We start from the raw sequence: 27,458 nt of genomic DNA, 5'->3' as shown, positions 1-27,458 counted from the left end.
GAACAAGCTACAAAGTTCACATTTCAAAGGATGTCAAAAGCTACCTAAAAAGGTATTGTGTTGATTTTGTGGTGATGCACCCATCTCTAGACCATAGACACTAACTGTCATGCTGAAGAATGGCATTTCCCCTTGCAGAAAGAAGTGCCACCTCAGACCATGTACACATCTTTAAAGGGACGATACAGGGAATGATCTTCCCCAAGATATACCAACCCGAACAATGAAGGCATCTTTGAAAAAGTGCCGCTTAAGCATGAGCATATTCTTTAGGTTATGGAGAGTTACAACTGGGACTGAACCAGCTGAATCTTTACAACACATGTGGCATTCTGATTGGACAGAGACACTAGGTCCTAGGACACTAGGAGAAACATGCATGTGTCATGTAAGCTATACATTTAATAGAAGTACAATGTATCCGTGTATTAGCGTAGATGCCACTCTTTTTATGATGTAACGAGTACATCAGGTGTTATGGGAAGTGTTCCCGGTTCCGGCTGACCTAGTTAATGCAGCCTAACAATCAGTCAATTGATCTGAATAATGAAAGTTAATAATGTTCTGTGTGTATGCCATAGTAAAGAATAATGAGTAAGTAGTCTTATGTAGTAAATGATGTCGTAAGTAGTTTTATGTAGTAAATAATGAGTAAGTAGTCTTATGTAGTAAATGATGAGTAAGTAAGTAGTCTTATGTAGTAAATGATGAAGAAGTCTTATGCAGAAAATGATGTAGTAAGTGGTCTTCTGCAGAGGCAGTTGATTGACACTACATCATAATGTGACAAAATCAGCACAATTTTCAAGCCGTTTCATTACCAACTCCTTTTATTGAAACTTGTAGGATATGTTTATAGTACATCCAGTGATAAACCCAACAAGAGGTGTTCAACCCATTTAAAACCATAGGGGTATTTTATATACACAGTAGGCTTGCTGGGATAGTCGGTGTTACCAGTGTTTCACAGCATTACTGGTCTTCAGCCGCAACACCGGTTACATCACTTGCCCACAGTGACACTAATAAACTCACTGTAATAAAAATTATTTAGTGCAGTTAGAGAAAAACTGAATGTGTCTGCTCAATTCACCGTGAGGCGAACTAAAGTCGCAACACAAACCAGCAGCAGGAGTCCAAACTCATTTAACTGGCTACGTGATGAGAGTGAGGCGAGATGACTGGGATATTCTATAGAGCTTAACGTAAAAAAACGCTTAACATGGTACAATGTACTAAGAAAGTGGTATTAAAAGACCAAAATCAGTAAACATCATACTAATCAAATATTCTATTTATAGAAAAGCAGATTAGCCCAGAATATGAACGCAATATAAAAAAAAGTTATAAATAAAATGCTTAACGTGGCTTAATGTACTAAAACGGTGATATTAAAAGACCAAAGACCCAAGTATTCTTTATTAGTATGGTAAGTGTTTTCTTTATAACTGTTTTCTATGAGATGAAAACACTTAACATGGAATTAAACACGTTGCGTTAATATTCTGGGCTCATCTGCGTTTACTGAGTTTGGTCGTTTAATACTACAGTCTTAGTACATTAAGCCACGTTAAGTGGTTTTCACATTATTGTTTTAGAATATCCCTTCTGAATGCGCTGACTAACAAGACGATAGCAGAGATTTGGTTTCAAAGCCATATGTAAAAGCTATGTTTATGAAATGTAAAAGTTCTCTGTTTAATATAAGCAAGTTTGTCATTGCATTATTATTCTTAATAAAAAACAAAACAAAAAAAGTACAATTGCCACCCCCAAATTGCTGCTGATTGAAAAGCAAAAGTAAAATGTGCACGGGCATTTATAAGCGATTTAAAAGCAAAGGTAGAAAAGAGGGAAAACCTCAAATGTCTCCAACATGTGAATGTAAAATTACATCATCCCTAAACAGCATTCTGGTACAATCTGATCATTTGTGATACATGACATGTTCAGTTCATTCTGTATAACAAATCAATTTGAAATGTATGGATTTCTCTTTTTTCATGTAATAAGTCGAAATAATACAGGAATTTACTGTACACTATAAAAGTATTTGTACTTATAATAAAAATGCATTCAGAGCATCTTAACACAAAGCCAAATGCTTTTGTTTATAGTCGTAAAAATTGTAAAGTTTCACTTGAATACATAATGCACTACTTTACTGAACAGGACTCTTGGATCATAGGAAGCTTTTGTTCTTCTTCTTGTTGCAGATTTGTACAGTTTCCAGTCCTCTGGAAGCACTTCTCCTGTGGAAACCTGACTGATAATCTCTGCCTTCTTCCTCACGTCCATTAGAGACTGAATGCGATCTTGAAATCCAGGCTTGGCTTCTTGTTTCTCAGACTCGATCATCAGATCAATGTAGTCTGGCGTCGTCAGAGGATTGGGCTTGAGGGCGATTTCCTGCAGAAGCTCCAAAGACTTTTGAGAGCTTTCAATTAGTCCGGTCACAATATCCTGGACCTCCTCAAGCTCCTTTTCGAGCTCTTCAAAGATCTTTTCTTTTGACATGATCTGTCCATGTGCATCCTTATATCGCTTTTTTAAATCATGATAGGTTCCCTTTCTCTTCTCTGGGACATAAGTCCATTTGTATTTCTGATTGAAGTGCACATTCCAAACACACTTTCCAGGACAGACAGTACACTTTCCATCTGTCATGACAGTGCACTTATATTTATCACTGTCATTTGCAAATTTGCATTTATCATGACATGTGAAGTGACAATTTTGGCAGTTGGTTAAGTAGCAGCCAGTTTTGTTTTCGATCTGTTTTGGGACAGTAACTTCTAATTCATACTCAAAATCCTTGTTTGCATCCATTTCCGCCTTGTGTTGCTCCAGAGCAGCTCTTGTCTTCTTGATTTCACCCAGTTTTGTCAGACCAGCATTGATTTGGGGCTGGAGACCTTCCACATTCACTTCTAGCTGCTGACGCTCTTTTAGGACCTCCTTTGTCAGAGACAAGCTCTTGGTTTCCATCTTGTTAAGGGATGTGAAAAATTTCCTCATGCTGGAAAATCCCAACTTCCAGAACATTTGGTCAAAGTTCTCACCTTCTGAATCATCATCCTCTGCTGATGTATTATTGGTAGCAAACAGAGCAGAGTTGTTGAACTTGAAGTGAAGCGGCTCTCCAGACTCATTGGTGGAGCAGGGCACCTCAGAGGCTTTGATGGCCTCGAGAACTGGAGGTGTTTTCCCATCTGCAAAGGTGACCATCATAAGGATATTTTCAGCAATATCCTTCCCAAATATGGAAAGAATGGAGTCAAATATGTACTTCTGTGTGTGTGTCAGACGGGCAAGTGAAGCCTGTACTACAAAACACGCGGCATCAATGCGGTCGATCCCTCCTGGATCAGAGAAGAACTCCTGAATCTGCTTTGTGATCTTCTGGTCATGTGAAATTCCTCTGGTATCACCGAAGCCTGGTGTGTCCACAATGGTCAGAGAATATGGGACCTGAAAACCATCCATGTGATTGATCTGATAGGCCGTGATCTCTGAAGTCTGACTTTCAGCCTGGGATTTCTGCTTCCCTTCATCTATCAGCACAAACCGGAAGTCATCTTTCCATTGTACTCCCAGAATGTAGTTGATCATGCTGTTGATTAGAGTGGTTTTTCCTGCTCCTGTGGCTCCGATCATCATGATGGTCTTGTTCTCTTTAGGGATGTTTTTCCCAAATGTAATTCTTTTGCAGAATCCATCACTGTTCTGCCATGTTTCATCCAGATGAAGTTTAAACAATGGTAGGTTTTCATTGCTTCCATCTTCTATTTTTCTGCTCCAGTGGTTCTTTATAATGTGTGCATCACTTAAACTCTTTCCATTGCTGTGGTCTTTTCCCATGGTTTTGTTGCTTGCGCTTTCTCTTGGTTTTTGATCATTGTTAACACCAGACAGGGACTGACTATTTGTCTTTTCCTGACCCGTTTCCACCAGTGCTGCTTAAAGGGAAAAAAAAAAGTTAATTTAATTTGCCTGTTTACCTGGGAGACTACGTAAACAGGGGTTTCCAAACAAATTTTAAAGGGGGAGAAATGTGTTGCTATAGACATACCGGGGGAGCAGACATCTCATTTATTCATATAAAATGGCTACCGAGTATTGTTTTCTGTCTAAGAGTTGCTACGCTGTCTAAAAAAAACATAATATATTAAAGCATCTTTGGTGTTTCCATGGTTTCTACAAAATATCGCAGACAAATATATCGAAGGCACACAGTATTTTTGGAGACATTTAGGATAATGTGAACACTGTGAAGCTGCTTTGAAACAATCATCAATGTAAAAGTGCTATATAAATAAAGTTGATTGATTGATAATGTAAGTGGACAAGTCAACAGAATATATAACATTGCTCTAGTGGTTTTTGGATATTTTAATCAAACAATTACATATCGTGCCTTTAATCAAATCCACAAATTTGCGAGATATGAAGAACAGACCCCCGACTTTTTTATAAACGTTTGTCTTGATTGACTTATTTATCTAGTTTAATATAGCAAACGTCTCGGTTACGTATGTAACCCTCGTTCCCTGAAGAAGGGAACGGAGACGTACGTCTTAACTGAACCGACGAATTTGGATCTGACTTCAGAGACCTATCCACTTCAAGTGTATAAAAACGAGCCAATCGGAGATTGGCATGTGATCCGCACATTCCGCGCTCTGCCCCGCAGCGCGGGTATAAATAGTGTATAAAAAGTGGAATGGCAGGTCAATGCTTTTTTCTGCTGAGGGGCCGAATACGTGACTGGGCTCCTAGCGGAAGCACAGCACCTGGCGACGGGACGTACGTCTCCGTTCCCTTATTCAGGGAACGAGAGTTACATACTTAACCGAGACGTTCCCTTTCAGTCGGTCACATTCAACATACGTCGGAACTGAACCGACGAATTGCGATCCCTCTGGAAAACGCCAGGATGCTGGCCCTTCCAGCGTCCTGCTTGAGCGCTCTGGACCATCTAGTATGGTACGGAAGTCAGGGCTCCAAGCAGGGAGGTCAGTCACTGCTGTTTCTGCAAGACCCACTTAGAGTGACCATAGACCGCTGGGAAGCATGCCCCTTTCGAAAGAAGGTATGCTGGGGGGCCACGTCCTTCCGGGAAGGAGTGGTGGCGAATACACAAAAGGACTAACCTGGCAGGGTAGTGCAACATATGGCAGTCTCTGGGGTGGTTCCAGCCTAACTGTAGGGGGGAAAGAACACGCCCAGAGACAACAGAGCGGGCTCTGTCAAGGGAAAGACACGGGGCTAGCCGTTAGGTTAGCTGGTACCGTGGAGGAATACACATATGGGGTTGCCGTGAGGGAACCGCTACATATGGAACCCAGCCTACCACCACATTCCACAAGCATACGTCTGACACCGCATGGGGTGACGGAGGAGCTCGACAGGGTTAGCCGGTTTCCCGGGGAACACAACTGGAGACAATAGACGCACGTATCCGGCCCTGAGGGCGGGAGTGGCGTTGCAAGCCGGCACTTAGAATGGGCACTTAGCGCTCCTGGCCACCAGGGGCAAGGATGCGGGAAGATACAGGCTCTACACGGAGGCTATAGAATCTAGTGAACATGTTAGGTGTTACCCAGCCCGCAGCTCTACAAATGTCTGTCAGCGAGGCGCCTTGAGCCAGCGCCCAGGAGGATGCTACACTCCTAGTGGAGTGAGCTCGCAACCCGAACGGGCAAGGCACGTCTTGGGACTGGTAAGCCAAGACTATAGCATCCACTATCCAGTGGGCTAACCTCTGCTTGGAGACAGCCTTTCCCTTCTGCTGGCCTCTGTCCGAAAGCTTTGGCTCCGGTCAATGTAAGAGCGAAGAGCGCGGACCGGACACAGCAAAGCCAGGGCTGGGTCTGCCTCCTCCAGGGGCAGCGCTTGCAGGTTCAACACCTGATCCCAAAAGGGAGTGGTAGGAACCTTGGGCATGTATCCGGGCCTGGGTCTCAGGATAACGAGACAGTTACCAGGCCCGAACTCTAAGCACGATTCGCTGATCGAAAGTGTGTGCAGGTCCCCTACCCTCTTGATAGAGGCCAATGCAGTCAGGAGCACTGTCTTTATTGACAAGATATTAAGCTCAATTGACTCCAAAGGCTCGAAGGGAGGGCTCTGAAGTGCTCTGAGCACTAGAGCCAAGTCCCAAGAGGGTATCGAGGTTGGACGAGGAGGATTTAGTCTCCTCGCACCTCTGAGGAACCTGACGATTAGGTCGTGCTTCCCCACGGACTTACCTTCAACTGCGTCCAGGGACCAGACATGAAGATTCCAGAGGTCTGGACGCGGGTGCCAAAGGGTGCCCCGTCCCTGAGAAACAAGGTCCTCCCTCAGGGGAATGGGCCAAGGAGGGGCTGTCACAAGGAGAGCTAGTTCTGGGAACCAGGTCCAGTTGGGCCAGAAAAGCGCAACTAGCAAGACCTGCTCCTTGTCCTCCCTGACTTTGCACAGAGTCTGTGCAAGAAGGCTCACTGGGGGAAACGCATACTTGCGTTGGTCCCGGGGCCAGCTGTGCGCCAGTGCATCTGTGCCGAGGGTGCCCCTGGTCAGGGAATAGTACCACTGGCAATGGGTCGAGTCCGGAGAGGCAAATAGGTCTACCTGTGCGGCTCTGTACTGGTCCCATATCAGCTGGACCGCCTGGGGGTGGAGTCACCACTCTCCCGAGGGTGCTGGCTACCGAGAGAGCTCGTCGGCTGTCTGGTTGAGCGCACCAGGGACATGAATGGCCCGAAGTGACCTCAGGTGCTTCTGACTCCACAGGAGCAGGTGGCGGGCGAGTTGGAACATGCGACGGGAGCGTAGACCACCCTGACGGTTCATGTATGCAACGGACGCCATGCTGTCCGTTCGCCTGCCTGTCTCAGGGCGCTTCCCCTTGCGCTTGCCGGCAGGTTTAGCGACCCAGGGAGCGTGCAGTGACTTTCGTCGCTCGGAGAGCAAGGTCTGTCGCCGCACGCAGTTCCTGCATAACGCCCTGGTCGGAACTTCCCTCGTGCAATTCAATGAGCGCCTTGGCCTGGTAGACCTGCAGGAGCGCCATGGCATGCAATGCCGATGCGGCTTCTCCACAGGCTGTGTAAGCCTTGCTGGTTAGCCCGGACGAGAACTTACATGCCCGGGAGGGGAGGAGCAGGGCACCACACCAGTTTGCAGCGGTCTTGGGACAAAGGTGCATCGCCACCGACCGCTCGACTGGAGGGATTCCCACGTAACCCTTCACCGCACCGCCATCGAGGGAAGTGAGGACGGAGGAGTCCGTCGATCACACGCGAGCGCTATACGGCGCTGCCCACGACTTCGAGATCTCCTGATGCACTTCCGGGAAGAAAGGCACCTGGAAGTGGTGCTGAGAACCACTGGGCACTGGGTTCGCACTGGGTCGGACTCAGGCAACGCTGTCACACCCGAAGGGGGCAGCGAAGCCGAATCCTCATCCTCAGAGCCCATTAGCTCGTCCCCTGATGCTGCGACCGACATCCTGTCTTCCGCCGGAGCCCCGAAAGAGACGGCTGGCACTCCGCGCGAGAGGTCAGCACGTCCTTCCGGAAACTCCACCGGCACAGTGGAGGGACCCGAGGAGCCATATGACCCGTCGGGTTTGCCCTGACCGTCACCCTCAGGTCCCCACCCAAGTCATCAGCCAGAGTAGCAGCCCTCTGCTTAGGCGCAGAAGGACCGCTAGACCGGGGGATGCGCGAGGGTGCTCCACCTGCCTTGAGGTATTGGAGTCTGGACCTCAACACTGCGATGGTCATGTTCCCGCAATGAGAGCATGACTCATTCACGAACGCAGCCTCAGTGTGCTGAACGCCCAAACACGTGAGACAACGAACGTGACAGTCAAGCGGGGACAAAAAGCGACTGCACCCAGAAACACACGGTTTGAATGATATCTTGAAAAAGACGCAGGATCAAACCGTTTTGCTCTTTTGGGATGGAAAACTGCTCTTTTAGATGTGCTGAAGCACTCAGGGAGATGACCACGGTCAGCACGCAGTCCACAGTGCAAGCCTGCGTGTGACACTCAATGTATGGGAAAACGCCCAGCGAACCAACAAAAGCTCTTTTAGTTTTGAATGCAAACGATTGCAACTTTGTCTGTCGATCACTCGCTGAAGCGCCGTTTTACCCGCACTGGCAGTTCTCCTTCCTCTCTCACAAGACTCAAATTACACACTCTTTGTGGAAACAGCAAACAATACTGTTCGGCTCCGAAGATGAAAGCATTGATATGCCATTCCACTTCCTATTTATACCCGCGCTGCGGGGCGGAGCGTGGAATGTGCGGATAACATGCCAATCTCCGATTGACTCGTTTTTATACGCTCGAAGTGGATAGGTCTCTGAAGTCAGATCCCAATTCGTCGGTTCAGTTCCGACATACGTCGAACGTGACCGACTGAAAGGGAACAAGCATTTAGATGCACACCAACTTGCTCATAACTTGATACATGATGTGATTGCAGCTTAAATTTTTTATTTACAAATAAAATTCTATATTATGTTCACTCACCTCCTTCTGTGGCTTCTGTAGCGAAATCTTCATATTTGTTGCAAATCAAGTAACGTCCATCATTGCCTTGAACAATTCCATTACATGTGTCTATAAGGTCAGCAGGAGCGCTGTTTGTCCCCAGTCTGTAGAGTCTGTTAAAACACTTATTCATGATTTCCTCAAAGACGTCACTAACTTCAGTCGACTCACAACCATCTGGCTCTTGTGTCGTGAGCACCAGGGTGTGTTTAAACACACTGTCAGAGAAACAGCTGAGCACCATATCCATGCACACTTTCTCTTCTCTCAAACACTCACCGTGTGTGAGGACCAGAATGATCACATGAGGTCCTGGAGCACACAGAGACACACACTCCTTCACTCCCTGTGTGATGTGACGCAGTGACAGATCAGGGCTAAGCAGGAGAGGAGAGTTGATGACTGTCACAAGTTTTCCTTTTATTCTCTCGCTGTACGGCTCTACGTCATCTGAAGGAGGTTCACTGTCAAACGCTGCTCTTCCTAAGAGGAAGTTTCCCACTCTGCTGTTTTCTGATACACTCCTACCCAGAAGAACGATCCTCATATGACTCACTGAAACACACAACACACATGACGCTACAGTATGCCACAATGTCACATTTGACTGTAAAAATAAAAAGGACATGAAGCACCATTTAGTCTGAAGTGAACTTCTCAAGAGCCTCTAGGAACCCTTTAGGTGCCTCAAATACCCTGTATGGTTTCTCTCTATATAGACAAGACTTACTCTCAGGAGGCATTCTGTCTATGTCGTCTTTTCTCTTGGTTGGACAAATACAGACAACAGCTGCTGAAAAAAATTATAAATATGATTAATATTTGATTCTACAGCATTAGTAATTCCATTAGTAATTCAGTAATTCCAAATATCCCTTACAAAAAACTTAAATTTCAGTAATTTTTTTACTGGGTGTTCAAAATAAAAAATACCATGCATAAGAAATAAAAAAACCCACGCATGTTTAACTACTGTCTAATATGCTAAATTCGGTGCTCCCCTGTCTGAATAGAACAGTCAGAGATCTTTGGTTTAACAGCCCTAACAAAAAATAAATACAAAGATAAATAAAACTGTTTTAAAGATAATTAAAATAATAAAATGATGATACATAAATAAATTCACAGATGCAAGAAATAGAACTATTTTATATTCTTAGAAATATTTTGATATCCTTATACATATGTTGTGATTATTTTAATCACCAGAAATAAATTTAACTAAATTACTACATTTGGGGCTCCCTCCCCTGTCGGAATTAAAGAGTCAAAGCTCTTCTAAGTTATGTATTAAATTATTATTATTATTATTATTATTATAGACCTACTTCTGCCCCACAACAATTTCATAACACATTTGATTCGCAAACCAATTTTAGACAGTTTTGCCAACTTGCTTGATCCAGTCTTTGAACAGAATGGAATTAAGAGTGATTCATTTGTGAATTGGGCATCACTCATGCGGCAGAAAAAAGAGTCTTGGAATAACGCATTTCTTAACATTAAACTAAAGTAACAAGAGGAACATCTAATAATAATAATAATAATAATAATAATAATAATAATAATAATGCGTTCGATTTATATAGCGCTTTTCAAGGCACTCAAAGAGCTTTACATTGAAGGGGGGAATCTCCTCAAACCACCACCAATGTGCAGCACCACCTGGATGATGCGACGGCAGCCATATTGGGCCAGAACGCCCACCACACACCAGCTGATTGGTGGAGAGGAGACCGAGTGATGAAGCCAATCAGGATATGGGGATTATTAGGAGGCCATGATGGACAGGGGCCAATGGGCAAATTTGGCCAGGATGCCGGGATTACACCCCTACTCTTTTTCCGAAGGACATCCTGGGATTTTTAACGACCACAGAGAGTCAGGACCTCGTTTAACGTCTCATCCGAAAGACGGTGCTCTTTGTCACTATAGTGTCCCCATCACTATACTGGGGTGTTAGGACACACACAGACCACAGAGTGAGCGCCCTCTGGTGGCCTCACTAACACCTCTACCAGCAGCTCCTGGTTTTCCCAGTTGGTCTCCCATCCAGGCTCAGCCCTGCTTAGCTTCAGTGGGAAACCAGTCTTGGGCTATAGGGTAAATGGACTGCATTTATATGGACTGCATTTATATAGCGCCTTTATCCAAAGCGCTTTACATTTTTGCCTCACATTCACCCATTCATACACCGACGGCGATGTCAGCCATGCAAGGCGCCATCCAGCTCATCGGGAGCAGCTGGGGTTAGGTGTCTTGCTCATGGACACTTCGACACTTGGTCAGGTGGAACCGGGGATCGAACCACCAACCTTTCGGTTTGTAGACAATCTACATGAACCACTGAGCCACTGCCGCCCCTATATATAATGGTGTCCAACTGAAGGGAGTACACGTCATTACGTCTATAATAGCACGGCGGGATTGAACAGGTTCCCATAATGTCTAAAGACGCAGCACGACCGTGTGAAAGGGAACGTACTTACGTAACCTCAGTCGTGCTACGGCGTTAAAGGAGGGATTTAGAGAGGGATAGAGAGGAGGGATAGAGAGGAAGGATAGGCACATGTCCTAGGGCGTTAGGACACACACAGACCACAGGGTGAGCGCCCCCTGCTGGCCTCACTAACACCATCACTATACTGGGGCGTTAGGACACACACAGACCACAGGGTGAGCGCCCCCTGCTGGCCTCACTAACACCATCACTATACTGGGGCATTAGGACCCACACAGACCACAGGGTGAGCGCCCCCTGCTGGGCTCACTAACACTATCACTATACTGGGGCGTTAGGACCCACACAGACCACAGGGTGAGCGCCCCCTGCTGGCCTCACTAACACCATCGCTATACTGGTGCATTAGGACCCACACAGACCACAGGGTGAGCGCCCCCTGCGGGCCTCACTAACACCATCGCTATACTGGTGCGTTAGGACCCACACAGACCACAGGGTGAGCGCCCCCTGCTGGCCTCACTAACACCGTCACTACACTGGGGCATTAGGACCCACACAGACGACAGGGTGAGCGCCCCCTGCTGGCCTCACTAACACCATCACTATACTGGGGCATTAGGACCCACACAGACCACAGGGTGAGCGCCCCCTGCTGGGCTCACTAACACTATCACTATACTGGGGCATTAGGACCCACACAGACCACAGGGTGAGCGCCCCCTGCTGGCCTCACTAACACCATCGCTATACTGGTGCATTAGGACCCACACAGACCACAGGGTGAGCGCCCCCTGCGGGCCTCACTAACACCATCGCTATACTGGTGCGTTAGGACCCACACAGACCACAGGGTGAGCGCCCCCTGCGGGCCTCACTAACACCATCACTATACTGGGGTATTAGGACCCACACAGACCACAGGGTGAGCGCCCCCTGCTGGCCTCACTAACACCATCACTATACTGGGGTATTAGGACCCACACAGACCACAGGGTGAGCGCCCCCTGCTGGCCTCACTAACACTATCACTATACTGGGGCGTTAGGACCCACACAGACCACAGGGTGAGCGCCCCCTGCTGGCCTCACTAACACCATCACTATACTGGGGCGTTAGGACCCACACAGACCACAGGGTGAGCGCCCCCTGCTGGCCTCACTAACACCATCCCTATACTGGGGCGTTAGGACCCACACAGACCACAGGGTGAGCGCCCCCTGCTGGCCTCACTAACACCATCCCTATTCTGGGGCGTTAGGACCCACACAGACCACAGGGTGAGCGCCCCCTGCTGGCCTCACTAACACCATCACTATACTGGGGCGTTAGGACCCACACAGACCACAGGGTGAGCGCCCCCTGCTGGCCTCACTAACACCGTCACTACACTGGGGCATTAGGACCCACACAGACGACAGGGTGAGCGCCCCCTGCTGGCCTCACTAACACCATCACTATACTGGGGCATTAGGACCCACACAGACCACAGGGTGAGCGCCCCCTGCTGGGCTCACTAACACTATCACTATACTGGGGCGTTAGGACCCACACAGACCACAGGGTGAGCGCCCCCTGCTGGCCTCACTAACACCATCGCTATACTGGTGCATTAGGACCCACACAGACCACAGGGTGAGCGCCCCCTGCGGGCCTCACTAACACCATCGCTATACTGGTGCGTTAGGACCCACACAGACCACAGGGTGAGCGCCCCCTGCTGGCCTCACTAACACCATCACTATACTGGGGTATTAGGACCCACACAGACCACAGGGTTAGCGCCCCCTGCTGGCCTCACTAACACCATCACTATACTGGGGTATTAGGACCCACACAGACCACAGGGTGAGCGCCCCCTGCTGGCCTCACTAACACCATCACTATACTGGGGCGTTAGGACACACACAGACCACAGGGTGAGCGCCCCCTGCTGGCCTCACTAACACCGTCACTACACTGGGGCATTAGGACCCACACAGACGACAGGGTGAGCGCCCCCTGCTGGCCTCACTAACACCATCACTATACTGGGGCATTAGGACCCACACAGACCACAGGGTGAGCGCCCCCTGCTGGGCTCACTAACACTATCACTATACTGGGGCGTTAGGACCCACACAGACCACAGGGTGAGCGCCCCCTGCTGGCCTCACTAACACCATCGCTATACTGGTGCATTAGGACCCACACAGACCACAGGGTGAGCGCCCCCTGCGGGCCTCACTAACACCATCGCTATACTGGTGCGTTAGGACCCACACAGACCACAGGGTGAGCGCCCCCTGCTGGCCTCACTAACACCATCACTATACTGGGGTATTAGGACCCACAGAGACCACAGGGTTAGCGCCCCCTGCTGGCCTCACTAACACCATCACTATACTGGGGTATTAGGACCCACACAGACCACAGGGTGAGCGCCCCCTGCTGGCCTCACTAACACTATCACTATACTGGGGCGTTAGGACCCACACAGACCACAGGGTGAGCGCCCCCTGCTGGCCTCACTAACACCATCACTATACTGGGGCGTTAGGACCCACACAGACCACAAGGTGAGCGCCCCCTGCTGGCCTCACTAACACCATCACTATACTGGGGCGTTAGGACCCACACAGACCACAGGGTGAGCGCCCCCTGCTGGCCTCACTAACACCGTCACTACACTAAGGGCATTAGGACCCACACAGACGACAGGGTGAGCGCCCCCTGCTGGCTTCACTAACACCATCACTATACTGGGGCATTAGGACCCACACAGACCACAGGGTGAGCGCCCCCTGCTGGGCTCACTAACACTATCACTATACTGGGGCGTTAGGACCCACACAGACCACAGGGTGAGCGCCCCCTGCTGGCCTCACTAACACCATCGCTATACTGGGGCGTTAGGACACACACAGACCACAGGGTGAGCGCCCCCTGCTGGCCTCACTAACACCGTCACTACACTGGGGCATTAGGACCCACACAGACGACAGGGTGAGCGCCCCCTGCTGGCCTCACTAACACCATCACTATACTGGGGCATTAGGACCCACACAGACCACAGGGTGAGCGCCCCCTGCTGGGCTCACTAACACTATCACTATACTGGGGCGTTAGGACCCACACAGACCACAGGGTGAGCGCCCCCTGCGGGCCTCACTAACACCATCGCTATACTGGTGCGTTAGGACCCACACAGACCACAGGGTGAGCGCCCCCTGCTGGCCTCACTAACACCATCACTATACTGGGGCATTAGGACCCACACAGACCACAGGGTTAGCGCCCCCTGCTGGCCTCACTAACACCATCACTATACTGGGGTATTAGGACCCACACAGACCACAGGGTGAGCGCCCCCTGCTGGCCTCACTAACACCATCACTATACTGGGGCATTAGGACCCACACAGACCACAGGGTGAGCGCCCCCTGCTGGCCTCACTAACACCATCACTATACTGGGGCATTAGGACCCACACAGACCACAGGGTGAGCGCCCCCTGCTGGCCTCACTAACACCATCACTATACTGGGGCATTAGGACCCACACAGACCACAGGGTGAGCGCCCCCTGCTGGCCTCACTAACACCATCACTATACTGGGGTATTAGGACCCACACAGACCACAGGGTGAGCGCCCCCTGCTGGCCTCACTAACACCATCACTATACTGGGGTATTAGGACCCACACAGACCACAGGGTGAGCGCCCCCTGCTGGCCTCACTAACACCATCACTATACTGGGGCATTAGGACCCACACAGACCACAGGGTGAGCGCCCCCTGCTGGCCTCACTAACACCATCACTATACTGGGGCATTAGGACCCACACAGACCACAGGGTTAGCGCCCCCTGCTGGCCTCACTAACACCATCACTATACTGGGGTATTAGGACCCACACAGACCACAGGGTGAGCGCCTCCTGCTGGCCTCACTAACACTATCACTACACTGGGGCGTTAGGACCCACACAGACCACAGGGTGAGCGCCCCCTGCTGGCCTCACTAACACCATCACTATACTGGGGCGTTAGGACCCACACAGACCACAGGGTGAGCGCCCCCTGCTGGCCTCACTAACACCATCACTATACTGGGGCGTTAGGACCCACACAGACCACAGGGTGAGCGCCCCCTGCTGGCCTCACTAACACCATCACTATACTGGGGCGTTAGGACCCACACAGACCACAGGGTGAGCGCCCCCTGCTGGCCTCACTAACACCATCACTATACTGGTGCGTTAGGACCCACACAGGCCACAGGGTGAGTGCCCCTGCTGGCCTCACTAACACCATCGCTATACTGGGGCGTTAGGACCCACACAGACCACAGGGTGAGCGCCCCCTGCTGGCCTCACTAACACCATCACTATACTGGTGCGTTAGGACCCACACAGACCACAGGGTGAGCGCCCCCTGCTGGCCTCACTAACACCATCACTATACTGGGGCATTAGGACCCACACAGACCACAGGGTGAGCGCCCCCTGCTGGCCTCACAAACACCATCACTATACTGGGGCGTTAGGACCCACACAGACCACAGGGTGAGCGCCCCCTGCTGGTCTCACTAACACCATCACTATACTGGGGCGTTAGGACCCACACAGACCACAGGGTGAGCGCCCCCTGCTGGCCTCACTAACACCATCACTATACTGGGGCATTAGGACCCACACAGACCACAGGGTGAGCGCCCCCTGCTGGCCTCACTAACACCATCACTATACTGGGGCATTAGGACCCACACAGACCACAGGGTGAGCGCCCCCTGCTGGCCTCACTAATACCATCACTATACTGGGGTGTTAGGACCCACACAGACCACAGGGTGAGCGCCCCCTGCTGGTCTCACTAACATCATCACTATACTGGGGCATTAGGACCCACACAGACCACAGGGTGAGCGCCCCCTGCTGGCCTCACTAACACCATCACTATACTGGGGCATTAGGACCCACACAGACCACAGGGTGAGCGCCCCCTGCTGGTCTCACTAATACCATCACTATACTGGGGTGTTAGGACCCACACAGACCACAGGGTGAGCGCCCCCTGCTGGTCTCACTAACATCATCACTATACTGGGGCATTAGGACCCACACAGACCACAGGGTGAGCGCCCCCTGCTGGCCTCACTAACACCATCACTATATTGGGGCATTAGAACCCACACAGACCACAGGGTGAGCGCCCCCTGCTGGCCTCACTAACACCATCACTATACTGGGGCATTAGGACCCACACAGACCACAGGGTGAGCGCCCCCTGCTGGCCTCACAAACACCATCACTATACTGGGGCGTTAGGACCCACACAGACCACAGGGTGAGCGCCCCCTGCTGGTCTCACTAACACCATCACTATACTGGGGCGTTAGGACCCACACAGACCACAGGGTGAGCGCCCCCTGCTGGCCTCACTAACACCATCACTATACTGGGGCATTAGGACCCACACAGACCACAGGGTGAGCGCCCCCTGCTGGCCTCACTAACACCATCACTATACTGGGGCATTAGGACCCACACAGACCACAGGGTGAGCGCCCCCTGCTGGCCTCACTAATACCATCACTATACTGGGGTGTTAGGACCCACACAGACCACAGGGTGAGCGCCCCCTGCTGGTCTCACTAACATCATCACTATACTGGGGCATTAGGACCCACACAGACCACAGGGTGAGCGCCCCCTGCTGGCCTCACTAACACCATCACTATACTGGGGCATTAGGACCCACACAGACCACAGGGTGAGCGCCCCCTGCTGGTCTCACTAATACCATCACTATACTGGGGTGTTAGGACCCACACAGACCACAGGGTGAGCGCCCCCTGCTGGTCTCACTAACATCATCACTATACTGGGGCATTAGGACCCACACAGACCACCTCACTAACACCATCACTATATTGGGGCATTAGAACCCACACAGACCACAGGGTGAGCGCCCCCTGCTGGTCTCACTAACCTCAGCAGTGCCACAGGCTGATCGCCTCCATGCCACGCCGCACTGAAGCAGTCATTTCTGCTAAAGGATTCCCCACCAAGAATTGAGTGCAGAACTGAACATCATTATTTGAAGGTTGACTTTTTTTGTATTAAAAACACTTTTCTTTTATTGGTCGGATGAAATACGCTAATTTTTTGAGATAGGAATTTTGGGTTTTCATGAGCTGTATGCCAAAATCATCAGTATTAAAACAATAAAAGACCTGAAATATTCAGTTGGTGTGCAATGAATCTAAAATATATGAAAGTTTAATTTTTATCATTACATTTTGGAAAATAATGAACTTTATCACAATATGCTAATTTTTTTGAGAAGGACCTGTATAACTGGCTGATGTGATGCAAACACTGCTAACATGATTAGACCATTTCATTTTAAAGGGTTAGTTCACCCAAAAATGAAAAATTAGACTTCCGTCTAGTGAGGTCAAACTGCTGCGATCATAGATATATGTGTTGTGCCCGTGCAGATTGATCGAATGAGGAATCTACATGGTATATGTCTATGATCGCAGCAGCTTGACCTCACTAGACGGAACTTACTGCCGATGGGAAAACTTGATGAGACTCGTCGGGATATGACGTAAAAAAAATTACATAAATACTGTTGTGTTTCTCACAGCGATCAGGTCGTGTCTTAAGACATTAATGTGTCGTCAGGAGCAGCAGGGTTTGTGTGCATGTTGCCTAAGCATGTTTTGTTTGTTTTGCTCTCATAGCCTTGTTACCCATTCACACCATTATATGACTGACAGATTATATGACCGACACACAGCAACGGTTGAGTTAAAAATCTTCATCTGTGTTCTCCTGAAGAAACAAACACACCTACATGTTGGATGCCCTGGGGGTCAGCAGATAAACATCACAGGATCATTTTTGAGTGAACTAACCCTTTAAAGCGTCTGTGTGAAACCACACCTGGGGATATGGACCTGTGGTAAATAATACTAAATGTGCAGTATATGCTGTCCTTTCTCATACTGTTAAGAGTGGAACACAAAGGGGAAAAGATAATGATCCTGAGGAACAGAACACAGCTTTTTCAAGATCTGAGGGGAATTATCCATGAATGTTGCTTTCGTGAATGTTGTTCATGATGCCTTAGAAATAAAATAGTTTGTAAAATAGAATCGTCATGGCTGGTGGGTAAGCTCATGGAAAAGCTTTTTAAACTCTTGCACTTTATCGTGTCGCGTCACGTCTGGTTAAGGACGCGGACCGCGGTGAAGGCCTAGGGCCGTTTCAGATGCACATTGATTTGGTGTTGGTGTTCAGTCTGTGCATGTCCGCAGATTCTGTGCATTCTTTTACTCTGCTGGATTTTACTCCATATTTTGTGTAGATATAATATGATTACCTGGGAATGGCGCTGTTGAAAGGCCAGAAGGAATTACGCCATACCCTAGGCTTTTGTGAACCGCCGCCCGTCACATTAAAATAAAAGCATTACTCTTGATGTCTGAACACGAAGGGCCATACTGCTCATTCAGTCAACCTACGGATGAAGCTCAAACTTATGATTTGATTCAGTCTTTTTGAGTGGAACTTCCCCAACCCGGAAGAGCCTTCCATGATCTAACACGCGGTCATGCTCTTTCGGTAAAACAACCGACATAACCTCATCTGATGCAGACACACACACACACACACACACACACACACACACACACACACACACACACACACACACACACACACACACACATCATGTTTGAGTTATTATCAGGAGGCTCACTGAACTTACCAATATTGATGATGTTCACAGGGCTGAAACTGCGTCTCTAATCTGAAGATGAAGGCAAACTCTCACTTTCAGTTTCTTCTTCTCCTCTGCTAAAAAACACCTTTCGGTTCATTACCGCCACCACTGGACGAGAAGCAGAACTGCGAGTTTATATAATCTCAGTTCAGACTTTATTACTCATCTCATAAATCATATTTCTGAGAACCAAAGGTCCGAGTTCTGAGATAAAAGTTGGTCCCAGTGGGTCTCTATTGTGTTGTCTATTGGATACCATAAAGGACCAATAGAACATCTTTGGCAATTTTTCGGTTACATTGGTACTGGACACCACTATAAACCATTAGGACCATTATTATAGGACTATAATAATGATTTAATGATGTACACATAATGCAGATTTAGTAAACCAGTTTGTAATTATAATAGAAACTGAATCTGACTGGTGCAGTTTGCGCCACAGAACAATAGAGGCTGAATGGAAACTTAGATGATGACAATAAACATCAGTTAGCAGATAAAATCATATGACATGATCTTGAAGATTACTGGAGAACTAAACACCACAGCCGTTAATATTAGACTGGCTTACAATATTACACACACAGAGGAAAACAGAAGATATAATAACCGCTCTGAGCGGGTCTCGAACCCTGGTCTCCAGAGACTGGAGCGCTAACAAGAACTAAACACCACAGCCGTTAATATTAGACTGGCTTACAATATTACACACACACAGAGGAAAACAGAAGATATAATAACCGCTCTGAGCGGGTCTCGAACCCTGGTCTCTAGAGACTGGAGCACTAACAAGAACTAAACACCACAGCCGTTAATATTAGACTGGCTTACAATATTACACACACACACACACACAGAGGAAAACAGAAGATATAATAACCGCTCTGAGCGGGTCTCGAACCCTGGTCTCCAGAGACCGGAGTGCTAACAAGAACTAAACACCACAGCCGTTAATATTAGACTGGCTTACAATATTACACACACACAGAGGAAAACAGAAGATATAATAACCGCTCTGAGCGGGTCTCGAACCCTGGTCTCTAGAGACTGGAGCGCTAACAAGAACTAAACACCACAGCCGTTAATATTAGACTGGCTTACAATATTACACACACACACACACAGAGGAAAACAGAAGATATAATAACCGCTCTGAGCGGGTCTCAAACCCTGGTCTCCAGAGATTGGAGCGCTAACAAGAACTAAACACCACAGCCGTTAATATTAGACTGGCTTACAATATTACACACACACACACAGAGGAAAACAGAAGATATAATAACCGCTCTGAGCGGGTCTCGAACCCTGGTCTCCAGAGACTGGAGCGCTAACAAGAACTAAACACCACAGCCGTTAATATTAGACTGGCTTACAATATTACACACACACAGAGGAAAACAGAAGATATAATAACCGCTCTGAGCGGGTCTCGAACCCTGGTCTCCAGAGACTGGAGCACTAACAAGAACTAAACACCACAGCCGTTAATATTAGACTGGCTTACAATATTACACACACACAGAGGAAAACAGAAGATATAATAACCACTCTGAGCGGGCCTCGAACCCTGGTCTCCAGAGACTGGAGCGCTAACAAGAACTAAACACCACAGCCGTTAATATTAGACTGGCTTACAATATTACACACACACAGAGGAAAACAGAAGATATAATAACCGCTTTGAGCGGGTCTCGAACCCAGGTCTACAGAGACTGGAGTACTAACAAGAACTAAACACCACAGCCGTTAATATTAGACTGGCTTACAATATTACACACACACACACACACAGAGGAAAACAGAAGATATAATAACCGCTCTGAGCGGGTCTCGAACCCAGGTCTCCAGAGACTGGAGCGCTAACAAGAACTGAACACCACAACCGTTAATATTACATTTACATTTAACATTTAATCATTTAGCAGACGCTTTTATCCAAAGCGACTTACAAAAAAGGGTAGAGCAATAGAAGCAACGAAACAAACAAGGCCAACAACCTGTAAGAGCTGTAAGAAATCTCAATTAATTAGCACAGTACACAACTTTTTTTTATTTTATTTTATTTTTTTATATATAGCCAGCTACAACAAATACTCACGTACGGAAAATACAGAACACTGGATTTTGATAGCTATGATAACAACCCATTAGGACTAAGGCTGATGCCCCAACTGTTGTCGTTAATGCAGATTCAGTGGCCCAATGGGTTGGTTTTGTATGGCATTCTAGCTAAACGCGCAGCAATAGCCATCGACAGCAAAAACTCACGTACGCAAAATACAGAACACTGGGTTTTGGTAGCTATGATAACTATGTAACATACCCGCCTGAAGGCACAAATCCGGATGAGAGACATAGATATGATCAGTAAGTGCTATTCTGTATTGGTCAAGTGCAATAGGAAAAGTGCAATTGGAAAAGATGTGTCTTAAGATGTTTTTTAAGAATGGCTACAGACTCGGCAGCACGAATTGAGATCGGCAGGTCATTCCACCAGGTGGGAACGGTCCAGGAAAATGTCCGTGAGAGCGATTTCATGCCTCTTTGGAAAGGAACCACGAGGCGCCGCTCATTCGCAGAACGCAAGCTTCTGGAGGGTGTGTAAGTCTGAGCAAGTGAGTTTAGGTATATTGGTGCAGAGCCAGAGGTTGTTTTGTAGGCGAGAACTAGAGCCTTGAATTTGATGCGAGCAGCCATTGGCAACCAGTGCAGTTTGATGAAGAGAGGCGTAACATGCGTTCTCTTCGGCTCATTAAAGACCACTCTCGCCGCTGCATTCTGGATCAGCTGCAAGGGTTTGATAGTGCATGCTGGAAGCCCAGCCAGAAGAGCATTACAATAATCCAGTCTGGAGAGAACAAGAGCTTGAACCAGGAGTTGTGCAGCCTGTTCTGATAGGAAGGGTCTAATCTTTCTAATGTTGTATAAAGCAAATCTGCAGGACCGGGCTGTTGCAGTAATGTGGTCAGTGAAGTTTAACTGGTCATCAATCACAACTCCAAGGTTCCTGGCTGTCCTTGATGGAGTTATGGTCGATGAACCAAGCTGAATGGAGAAATTTTGATGAAGTGCTGGGTTGGTTGAGAAAACAAGTAATTCTGTCTTTGCAAGATTGAGTTTAAGATGATGCTCTTTCATCCAGTCAGAAATGTCTGTCAGACAGGCAGCGATACGAACACTGACTGTAGGATCATCTGGTTGAAATGAGAAGTAGAGTTGAGTGTCATCAGCATAGCAGTGATAGGAGAAGCCGTGTTTCTGAATGACAGAACCTAATGATGACATGTAGATGGAGAAGAGAAGTGGTCCAAGCACTGAGCCCTGTGGAACCCCAGTAGCTAGATGATGTGACTTAGACACTACACCTCTCCATGACACCCTGTAGGACCTACCAGAGAGGTAAGACCTGAACCACTGGAGAGCAGTTCCTGAGATCCCCGTCTTCTTAAGTGTCGACAGGAGGATCTGGTGGTTAACTGTGTCAAAAGCAGCAGACAGATCCAGCAGGATGAGCACTGAGGATTTGGAAGCTGCTTTTGCCAGTCTCAGTGCCTCAGTTACAGAGAGCAAGGCAGTCTCAGTCGAATGGCCGCTTTTGAAGCCGGATTGGTTGTTGTCTAGGAGGTTGTCCCGTTCAAGAAACATAGAGAGTTGATTGAACACAACTCGCTCAAGGGTCTTTGCAATGAAAGGCAGAAGGGATACCGGTCTGTAGTTTTCTAAAAGTGCTGGATTCAGAGAGGGTTTCTTAAGCAGTGGGGTTACCCGAGCCTGCTTAAATGCTGTGGGAAAGGTTCCCGTGTGAAGAGAAGTGTTGACAATGTGAGTGAGTGCAGGAGTGATTGAAGAAGAAATGGCCTGAAGGAGGTGAGTGGGTATAGGATCAAGTGGACAGGTAGTAGGGTGATTGGAAAGGATGAGTTTAGAAATATCTGCCTCGGAGAGCGGAGAGAAGGATGGAAGCGTGTTCGTGTTTGTTGTTGAGATGTGCGGGTCAGTTTGTGGTGAGGAGAACTGGTTGCTAATGAGAGATGTTTTGTTTGTGAAAAATGATGCAAAGTCATCAGCTGTAAGAGTTGATGAAGGAGGGGGAGGAGGAGGACAAAGGAGAGAGGAGAATGTTTTAAAGAGTTTGCGAGAGTCAGAGCAATTGTTGATTTTGTTGTGGTAGTATGTTGTTTTAGCAGTGGAGACATTTGTAGAGAAAGAAGAGAGAAGAGACTGATACAAGGTAAGGTCAGTATAGTTTTTAGATTTCTGCCATTTCCTCTCTGCCGCCCTGAGTCCAGAGCGATGTTCACGGAGAACATCAGACAGCCAGGGGGCAGATGGGGTGGGGCGGGCTGGTCTGGATGAAAGGGGGCAAAAACTGTCTAAGGAGGATGTTAGAGTGGAGCAAAGAGTGTCGGTAGCACTGTTAGTGTCCAGTGCTGAGAACTGAGCAGGTGGAGGGAGTGAAGATGAAACCATAGTGGATAGGCGAGAGGGAGAGAGTGAGCGTAGATTACGCCGAAAGGTAATCTGTGTAGGAGTACGTGTTGTATCAGGAGTCAGTATGAGGTTAAGAGTGATGAGAAAGTGGTCTGAGGTGTGTAATGGAGTAACTAAAGTGTTGTCCGTGGAGCAGTTGCGTGTGTAGACCAGGTCTAATTGGTTACCTGATCTGTGAGTAGCCGTAGTAGATACTAACTTAAGGTCAAATGAAGTCAGTAGAGTGCTGAAGTCTGCAGCTAGGTGTTTATCAAGATGGATGTTGAAGTCACCAAGCAGAATCAGTGGAGTGCCATCCTCAGGGAAGCTAGAAAGTAACACATCCAACTCCTCCACAAAGTTACCGAGGTGACCTGGAGGACGATAGACCACTACCACATGGATTTTAACAGGGTGAGTAATAGTGATTGAGTGCGATTTAAATGAATTGGCCGGTAGAGACGGTAATGGATCAAATTTCCAATCATTTGAGATAAGCAAACCAGTACCCCCACCCCTCCCAATAGGCCGAGGAGTGTGTGAAAAAGTTAAATCGGTTGAGAGGGCTGCAGGAGTGGCAGTGTCCTCTGGTTTGATCCAGGTCTCAGTTAGGGCCATGATGCTAAGCTGAGAATGAGTCCCAATAGATGAAATAAAGTCTGCTTTGTTTACAGCCGACTGGCAATTCCAGAGACCAATTGGAATAAAGAGTAAAGTAGCAGAGGATGTTAGGATATAGCGCAAATTATTAGGATTGCGGCGTCTCGTGCGTACAGAGCGTGATTTACGAGTGCTAGTAGTTATAGTTGAGATTTGAAAGCACATGGTGAATACAGATCAGAGAAAAGGCCAGATAGGAATTAGAAAAGAACCGAACACAAATAATGAAAAGGAAGATGATACTCAAGTGCCTTGCCGGGGTCCTTGCTCGGGCGGAGTTGCACAGGGAAGAGTTGAAGTCTTTACACTCGTTAGTCTTGCACAGGGAAGAGTTGAAGTCTTTACACTCGTTGGTCTTGCACAGGGAAGAGTTGAAGTCTTTACACTCGTTGGTCTTGCACAGGGAAGAGTTGAAGTCTTTACACTCGTTGGTCTTGCACAGGGAAGAGTTGAAATCTTTACACTCGTTGGTCTTGCACAGGGAAGAGTTGAAATCTTTACACTTGTTGGTCTTGCACAGGGAAGAGTTGAAGTCTTTACACTCGTTGATCTTCACACGAGGAGGGCTTCACACTGCCGCTTCCGCTGCCGCGGACTATCACGCTATTTATACTAACCTGAGTATCGTTATTGAAAACAGCTGGGAACGCCCCCAACAAACTCACTCCCAACGTGGCAATGACCAAACAAATGCTAACTCAACAAATGCTAACTCCCACACACACCAAAACTAATAATACACACCACTGCACTACACAGACACACTTATTCAACAACAAATGAACAAACAATCAAATGAGAAAAGTTACAAACACTTACAGAGTAGTTGTCTATCAGTCAATTAATTGCTCCTCTCATTAATGAAAGAAATTTCATTTTTGGGTAAACTAACCCTTAAAAAAATCTCATTATATAAAGGTTTGGGACTCCCCAGCTGCTGTGCTGCCACCTCTCTCAGTAATTTTCCATAAACAGCTGTATGTGTGAAAGCCCAGATTGGTATTAATCTAGAGAAACACAGTGCATGACCTACAGTTCTACTAAGTTGTTGGGTTTTTTCGATGAGAAGTCTTCCTCATCACTGTGGAGTGGGGTTACTGAGACTCGACCACGCTTAAGTTCATCTGATTAGACAAAGACTATAATATAAAACTAAGAATATAAGTGAAGGACTTTTAAAAACTAAAATAACTCACACAAACATAACTATCCTGGGACACTTGGCAATCGGTTTTTAGCTTCTAGAAGAGAAGGAGTTTACTTGACAGGTTAAAGCTTCTTGAAATTCTTTGCCCGTCTCATCACAAAGTGATGTTGGATAAAATGTTGAATAAAAGAATGGACAGACACTCTCCAGCCAATGCCTCTCCTCTTCTATGGATGTGGTTTAGTGAATAGCTGACACCAATTGTGTCTCAGAATGTTCTGGATAACTGCAGGCAAAATGGCTGTTTGATGTTATTAGCCTTACAGTCGCCCACGTTCTGCATGCATAACTAACAAACAAATATATACGGATATTCAAATACCCCTTTTTCCAGAACAAGTCCTATGCCAACATATTTATTTTAGTACAATACCTGTGTTTTCATTGTATTTTTAATTTATCAATACAATTTGACAGAGGAACCAAAAGAATAGGAATCAAATGCGTTGTCTTGGGTAACAGATATTTCCTTCAGTTATTTTTATGCCTAATTATGGCTGTTCAAATGTATTGGAGCTACTTTCACTGTTCATATTATTATGCTGTGTTTTTGGAGATATGAAGTACTTTTTTACCTATTTACCACAAAATTCCTCAACCACACCAAAAGCTTGCATATGAAATATTAATTAAAACACCTTTATTGATGATCTAAATGAAATGCAAATAGTTTCTGGATATGTATCTGGGTGTTAGAGGTATTATTCTCTCTCTCCTCTCTCTCTCTCTCTCTCTCTCTCTCTCTCTCTCTCTCTCTCTCTCTCTCTCTCTCTCTCTCTCTCTCTCTCTCTGCTGACACACACTCGTGGTGACCTTCTGTGTGTTGGGGGATGAATTCTCCTTTGCTACCAGAAAGAATGGTTGAAGAATCTTCTAAAGAGAATGAGGAAATATGAACACAATTTTTAAATATTATAAATTACCAAACCATTACTAGGTATCAGGATGGGAAAAAGCTCAGAAGGCAATGCCAAAAGTCCAGACATTTAAATAAAAAAGTCTGCACCTGAAAATGTGTCACAGAAGAACTCAAGAAGCTGTTTATCTCAAATCATTGTGCCTCTTTGATTGAGTCGATTAATGAAGTGGCAAGACACATCTTGAGGAAAATACAGCAGGGGAGAAAAAACAGCTAAGTGCTCACGTTTGCCCCCACAGGACACTTTGACTCTGCAAAATTATGCAAGTTTGTTTTTGTAAAGTTGAGGTTATCCGCTTCCTTACTCTTAAACTAGGTGTGCCACATAACCTGCTTTCTGGAATCTCCCCCAGGCCTTTGTCCTCATGGTTGTGGCTGTAAATGAGTCATGGCATACTTCCTCATAACAAGTATAGGGGGACAAGAGAAGGCAAAGGTCATAAGGCTTCATGAGGTTAGTGTTAAAGTTGTCTCACATATGTGTGATGCCCCCACAAGTAACTTGGCCATAAGGGAACTTGGTGCTGACCTAAATATCAACAACATGAAGCCCTGCTTCTTGTCTTGCAACCTTAAGAGTCTACACTTAAAGTGCATGTGATCCTGGATGATGCCACATGCTAAAGCTACTTCAGAATTTCACTTAACACAACAGAAAAGGAGACTGCCAAATATGGCTTCAAAAAATTAGTAGTCTGATGCGAGGTAGCCTACATTAATATTTCTGAAATTATCAGCTAATATTTCTCTGGCATGTAGGTTGTCGCACACATGCATATACCGAAGAAAGCCCTTTCAAAGTTCTGTCCAGCACCAAAATCCTTTAAAAAAAATAAAGGAAAAAGTTCAGAAGGCAATGCCAAAAGTCCAGACGTTTAAATAAAAAAGTCTGCACCTTAAAAGGTGTCACAGAAGAACTCAAGAAGCTGTTTATCTCAAATCATTGTGCCTCTTTGCTTGAGTTGATTAATGAAGTGCCAAAACACATCTTGAGGAAAATACAGCAGAGCTAAGTACTCAGAGGAGCTGGAGCAGTTTGCCCCCACAGGACACTTTGACTCCGCAAAGGCATATGAGTTTGTTTTTGTAAAGTTGAGGTTATCCGCATACTTACTCTTAAACTAGGAATGTCAGAAACCTGCTTTCTGGAATCTCCCCCAGGCCTTTGTCCTCATGGTTGTGACTGTACATGAGTCATGGCATACTTCCTCATAACAAGTATAGGGGGACAAGAGAAGGCAAAGGTCATAAGGCTTCATCCACCATGCAGATGACCTACAAACTCAGGACCACTTTGAGATCTTTGCTGCTAGAGAACGAGGGGTGGGCACAATGACAACGCCAATGCCAGGCTTCACTACTTGTGAGGCAGCAAGTTAAACCAGGCACAGGCAACTGACTACACTTACATT

General features: G+C 47.1%; 1 protein-coding gene across 2 annotated transcripts; it reads right to left on the bottom strand.

Moving 5' to 3' along the window:
- Window positions 1-870: 870 nt before the first annotated feature.
- Window positions 871-18,620, bottom strand: LOC137048999 (uncharacterized). Of its 2 annotated transcripts, none has more exons than XM_067427389.1 (4): window positions 18,386-18,620; window positions 9,282-9,341; window positions 8,531-9,106; window positions 871-3,959 (listed from the first exon to the last, which is right to left on the bottom strand). In XM_067427389.1, exons 2-4 carry the CDS (start codon window positions 9,292-9,294, stop codon window positions 2,137-2,139), a joined length of 2,412 nt encoding a protein of 803 aa, XP_067283490.1. In that variant the 5' UTR covers window positions 9,295-9,341; window positions 18,386-18,620; the 3' UTR covers window positions 871-2,136. The 2 variants fall into 2 exon arrangements, with proteins under 2 accessions (XP_067283490.1, XP_067283491.1); XM_067427390.1 differs by having other exon boundaries at window positions 871-3,956.
- Between the last annotated feature and the right edge of the window lie 8,838 nt (window positions 18,621-27,458).

Source organism: Pseudorasbora parva, chromosome 20 (genome assembly GCF_024679245.1).
Source record: "Pseudorasbora parva isolate DD20220531a chromosome 20, ASM2467924v1, whole genome shotgun sequence".
Classification (NCBI taxonomy): Eukaryota; Metazoa; Chordata; class Actinopteri; order Cypriniformes; family Gobionidae; genus Pseudorasbora; species Pseudorasbora parva.
Note: the sequence above shows the minus strand (reverse complement) of the source record. Positions and strands in the feature narration are given on the sequence as shown.